This window comes from Merops nubicus, unplaced genomic scaffold, assembly GCF_000691845.1.
Source record: "Merops nubicus isolate BGI_N331 unplaced genomic scaffold, ASM69184v1 scaffold23528, whole genome shotgun sequence".
Lineage (NCBI taxonomy): Eukaryota > Metazoa > Chordata > Aves > Coraciiformes > Meropidae > Merops > Merops nubicus.
Genome location: NW_008625443.1, coordinates 1 through 5,680, shown reverse-complemented (window position 1 = coordinate 5,680; position 5,680 = coordinate 1). Strand labels below are relative to the sequence as shown.

The window sequence follows — 5,680 nt, the reverse complement described above, 5'->3', positions numbered from 1 at the left end:
TGCCAGGAACGCAGCGCACCCGCTTCTGCCTTCGTTATGTTTTATCTCCTATGTACACTCCTGCCCCAGGAATCCTGCCTGCTGCAAGCTCTCCAGGCTCCCGGGGAAACTGCTTGACTTGTTCCTTGGAGTCGGGTGTGTGGGTGGTTTGGGTTTATTTTTTATTTATTTTCAAGGTCTTCTGTTATTGGTGTTTTTTAGCTGAGATTCTGCCCACGCTTTAGTGGGGTTTTTTTGGGTTGAAATTTCTGACCCTTGTACCATTAGAATCCCAGTTCTGATCTGTCTGTTGGTTCTGCTCTGTGCTGTAGGAAGATACTGAAGCCTGGTGGAGTTCAGGTTCAGAGCCCCATCAAACAAATGCATTTTTTTTTCCTTTAAACTAAATAAATACAGTTGTGCTAGTAAAGATGATCTCTCTCTGGATCAGGAGGGCAGGATTTCCTGCAGGACCCTTAAGGGTCTTTCCTAAGGGTAGAGACAACAGCTGTAAAGCTTGGGCTGTGCGTTGCTACAGAGGAAAACCCTTCAGTGGTGACTCTGCAGATCTGCCGGGTCCCTGATGCCACAGACCGCCTCTGAGCTGCTCCTCAGGACTGAGTGTAGGGTTTAGCTCACCAGCTTTGAACAGCAACTGCTAAAAAACTCTCTTTTAGAAAGATAGGCAGGGATGTAGTGCTGGGGAAGGTGCCCAAGGGGCGTTTGCTTTCCGGGAGGAATTCCCGAGGAGATGCAGACTCGACTGCAGCTTGCAATGTCAGGGGGCTGGGCATTTAATTAATAAGTGAACAGTCTGCTGGAAAAGCAGCTTTCTGCTCGACCAGCTACCGACAATGTTCCAGGCTCTGTTCTCCCTTCAGCAGCCTGTGACTCGCTGGAGGTGAAAGGAGAGGGCGTTTTTCCCCTGCTGAATGTCAGTGCTACCCACCGGTGCTGCCTGGGAGGGAGCTGAGGTGGAGGGAGGAGAGTTCTTGTGTCCCTGTTAATTTAAACGCTTTCTAAACGGGCTTTCCATGGGGGGGAATGTCAGAGGTGATGAGAAAATGACCTGCTGTGGTTCGATGAAACCTTTTTCTTGTGTTGCAGGGGGCAAACCAGATGACATCACCGTCCTCCTTTCGATCGTAGCCGAGTACACAGACTGACGGGCCGGAGCGCCGGCCCCCGGCCCCCCTTGCCCCTGAGCTCCCAGCCTCACCCCCACGGTTTCCTGCTGGCAGGATTTTGCTTTCTTCCTTTGCAGCCGATCTCGAGCTCGTCGCCTGTCTCGAGACACAACTGACGCCCCCGTTCAGAACCACTCTCCCAGTGCACTGGTCTTTGTCTGCCAGCGAGAGCTGAAGAAGCTCCAGGCTCGAAGCGCGTCTTTCGGAGCTCCGTCGTTGCCCTGAGAAGGGGGAGGGTCAGTCCCACGTCGCTCCTGCCTTCGAAATGTGACTTTCCAAGGAGTAAAGTTGGTTTATCAGCTTTCAAGCTAGATTCAATAGATACGACCTCTGCAAGAGGGCATATTACTCTATTTGCTAGAAACGTTCACTGTTCATTAAAGGGTATGTTTCAGAACACAGTTTCATAAGCATAGTCTTGTTCCAGTGATAGCTGAGGTTTCGTGTTTCTGAGCTCCAGTTTTCAGGAGATTTCTAACTGCTGTAAACATTCTGCTCTTGCCATCCATGGTGTCAGCCTAGGAGCCTTTTCTAGTACGAAATTTCAAAAAAAAAAACACCAACCCCATACTTAGTTCAAGTTATATGGATGCAAATGTGTTTTGTGATTTCAGGTGCTTAACTGTGATCTCAAAAGTTCTGCAGATCATTCGTCCACAATGGGCCTGGTATCTGGATGTTTTGGCTGTGGATAATTATTACTTTTTAATTTTAAAAAAAAAAATGTTACCTCGGTCTCCAAAAGCCGAGCTGGCCAAAGCTGAGGCCTTTCCAGCATTTGAACCCATCTCGCCAGCGCGGGGCGGGGAGGCGGCACAAAGAACAGATCATCCTCAACTCTGAGCTCCTTCACTTGGGGTAGATAATTCTGTGGTTAACGAGAGGTAATTTGCGTTACTAATCGCCATTGGCGCTTGGGTAGAGCAGAACGAGCTGCACCAGTTGCAGTGCAGTCCATCCTTGTCCGACTCTCAGCCGAGCCCGTTTGCTGGGGCAGCAGCAGTGAGTGCAGAGATGGGAACTACTAATGAGTAATCAGCAAAACTTAACATTTCAGTAACTAAAGTTTAGGGGTTTTGGAATGAACCTTAATGATGTTTACAGTTATCTAACAGCCACTTTGCAATATGACATTTCCTTTTGAATGACAGTAGCTCACGTTCGTTCCCCCGTTCCAGCGAGCTTTCCTTTTTCTTTCCTGAGGTTCATACAAAAAGCTGATAGCTGTAAAGATATATATATTTTTGGTCAGTTTTTCATTAACTTTTTTGCTGGTAGAAAAGTATGTAGAAATAAATTAAAGCCATGTTTTTATATATAAAAAGTCGGGTAAATGTCGCTGTTTAGGTGAGTGCAGTTAAACTTGGTCAGTAAGTAATCTTACTTGCTCTCAAAAGGAGATTTTTACTACCTGGTTTATTGTATTAAAACTGTTTAAGTTTGAGGTTACCTCAACTTGTTTAAAGAATTTTTGTGGACTTGTACTGTATATTTGCGTAACTATGTCGAGCTTTTATTTAAGGTCATTTTAACATGTACCATGTACATGTCATTTTACGATATTTCAATGCATCATGCTTGTAACAGGCATTTCATTTATAATAAGAGTTAAGTGATTAATTTGGAAGCTCTTCAGTAATTTATCTGCTATATTCCTAAATTGGCGTAACGTTAGCTCTCTCTTTTAAATCACCTTGTAATTACTTGTCAAAAATGCCTTAACTACCCTAACTTGACCAAAATGCTCTTTTTGGTGAGGGTGCGGGGAGGGTTACGTTCACAAGACGAGCTGATGAGCGTTGTGACCCAGGAGCAGTGAGTGGTGGGTAACTTTGCACTACTCCTCAGCCCTCCTCGTTATTCGAGCTGTCTCCGGCGGCCTCCTTCGAAGGAATGTATTCACTGCAGTACAGGGCTTTGTCTCTCACGTTTGGGAGGGCGCTTCTCTCCCAAATCTGGGTGTCTTTACATTTTATTCTCCAGTATTTACTATCGTGCTTCTTCATTAGAGCAGATCTGATCAATTCTTCTCTCCCCTGATTGACCTTAACGCGGCGCCCCCGCAGACCGGGGGTGTCGCCCCCGAGCCGAGCTGTAGCTGCGAAGCCGTTTGCCTCCTATCACCTTGTGATTTAGGATTCTTTTGTTTTTGTTTTTTTTTTTTAATGAAGAACAAATTTGGATTTTTGATTTACAAATCATGAGTTTATCCCTCACTGGACGCACCAAAGACCAGTAAAGCTTAGAGCTTTTCCATCTGTTTATAAAGCAATACTGTATTATAAAGAATTGATATTTTTATCACATGGCTTGATTGTTTTTGGTTTGGTTGTCGTTTTATTTTGTTGTTTTTTTTTTTTTTTTAAGATGTGCACTCTAAACATATCAAACCTAATTTCTTCCTATGAACTTAAGCTGTCTGCGCACAAAATGAAAAATTTTTGGAAAAGGAAATGACAAGGGCCCATTATCAAAATAATTGTAAGCGACGCATGAAGCAGTAACACTTGTAGGAGCTGGACGATTGTGACCGTTTGGGAGGAAGGACACGGGGGGGTGCTCCCCGAGGCAGTGGGGGTGTGAGCAGAGCTGGGGCTGTTCCCAGAGCCCGAGCTGCAGGAGCACCCAAAGGGAGGGGAAGGGAGGGAAGGGAAGAGTTTTCCCCAGCAGTAAGGGTGGGAGTGGCGGGAGCTGGGGCTGCTGCGGCAGCGTCACTCGGTATTTGGGTAAAACAGGGCTAAGGTGTGGGGGATTGGAAAAACTCTGTGGTTCCTCGTGACTTCCGTGGCTATCTTTGGGAGACCTGCGACATACAGTTCCCCTCTAAATGTTGTGCTTTGTCTTGATGAAGGAGGTTTGGCTGGAAATAAAAACCAAAACAAAAACCAGATCTTGGGACCAGAGAGTTGTGACTTGAGTCGGGGAGAAGGGAGAGGCGAAGGTCTGGCAAAGGTGGGAAGGGCTTTGTGGTGGGATCTCCAGGGCAAACCCAGGCTGTGTGTGTAGGAGCTGGCTGTGTGAAGTAGTTTCTTACAAAGATAGCTGAAATGAGGAAGCGAATCCGAGGCTGTATCTCATGAGGATGCTTTTTTGTTGTTGTTAAATGAGACTATCATCTATGCTTACCTAAGAGGCAATTATGTGAATTTCATGTCTGAGGTATAACTTATGCAGGAATAGTTCTGTAAATACATTTAAATGAATTGTAAAGATATTTAATAAATATAGTATTTATACTAAAATGTGGGATTTTTTTTTTTAAAGTGGGCTGCCAAAATTCTGTTTAAGGTGGTGATGTCATTGGGGGCACAGAGACGGTCGGGTGGTGCTGGGGTTTCACTCAGACCTCCTTACAATGTTCTCAAACCTGCCTTTGGATTACAGCTAAAACTTGCCTGTGCAGTCTGCTGGGTAGAATAATGATCCTTTAATTGAAAAAAAAAACGGAAACTTTGGGGTTTTATTTCAATGTGGCTTTGGGAGTGCTGCACTGTTCACTGACTTGTGGTGGAAGAGGCAGGGGGAAGGAAAAGAATAAGGCTGAAAGAGAAAAGCTTCTTAAGCTCCTGCTTGCAAACATCTTTAATTGTTTAAAATGCATTTCTATGACAACGGTGGTTACTCAGTTACTCAACAGCTCTACAACGTTTCTGTAAAGATGCCAGTGATGCTGTAGCAATAACGTGTCTGGCTGTGCCACAGTGGGTGGGTTTGTCTTTCCAGCACTTGGAACTACAGCAGCAGCCTGTGTTGCTGCAGTGGGGACACGGTTTGAATTCCCTGGGGAGGATGTGCTGGAGAGCTGAGCGCCCAAAGCAGAGCACCTACAGGATAACCTGAGCCAGGCGGGACCTCAGTTTCTCAGTGGGACAGCAGGTAACAGAGTGACCCGTGCCCGTGGTGAATGCAAACCCTGAACAAACAGCCACCCTGCAGTGGCAGGGCAGGACCTGAGGAGGCACTCGGGACCAGGATGGGTTCTGCCCTTTTCATGGACATGTCTTGCAGGAAAAGGCACTGTCCCCACTTGAGCAGGATTCCCCCTTCCTGCTCCGGCTGACCGGGTGTTTGTGAAGTGCTGGGCACCATGCACGCTCAGAACACAGGTACCCACTGAGCTGTAACTTCCTGAACTGCAGCTAAACTTTATAAACCCAGAAACGGCTCCACGCCTGCAATGTCAAACATACCTTTATCTCTCAGGGCAATTCCTGGTAGTCTTTGCTTGGGTTCAAACACTTTGTGTCCCTAGAGGACGGGGGAGCTCTGCATGGACTCCTCCTCGGTGTCGCTCGCTGTTGCTATGCTATGCAAGGAGTGGTGGATGGGATCCTCCTTACAAGAAACTGCTCCAAAAAATAAGGAATGAAACTGCAAAATACAATAGCGATAAAAATAAGAAGCTGGAGGTGATGCAGAATTTGGGGGTTGATTATTTCTGAAGCTTTTCCCATTTTAAACTCTTGCTTTGTGTACAGCGCTGCCCAGTGAAACGCGCCTGCCCCGGCTGAGCG

The 5,680-nt window shown here is 46.3% G+C and overlaps 1 protein-coding gene across 1 annotated transcript in view; it reads left to right on the top strand.

Annotated features, from left to right (window-relative positions):
* PPTC7 (PTC7 protein phosphatase homolog (S. cerevisiae)) overlaps nucleotides 1-1,167 on the top strand; it is a gene marked incomplete at its 5' end in the record, with an annotated part of 9,576 nt that extends 8,409 nt beyond the window's left edge. Inside the window, one exon of the mRNA XM_008945690.1 lies at nucleotides 1,087-1,167. Within this exon, the coding sequence (XP_008943938.1) occupies nucleotides 1,087-1,145 (59 nt within the window). The remainder of the gene's footprint in view (nucleotides 1-1,086) is intronic.
* Nucleotides 1,168-5,680: the final 4,513 nt, after the last annotated feature.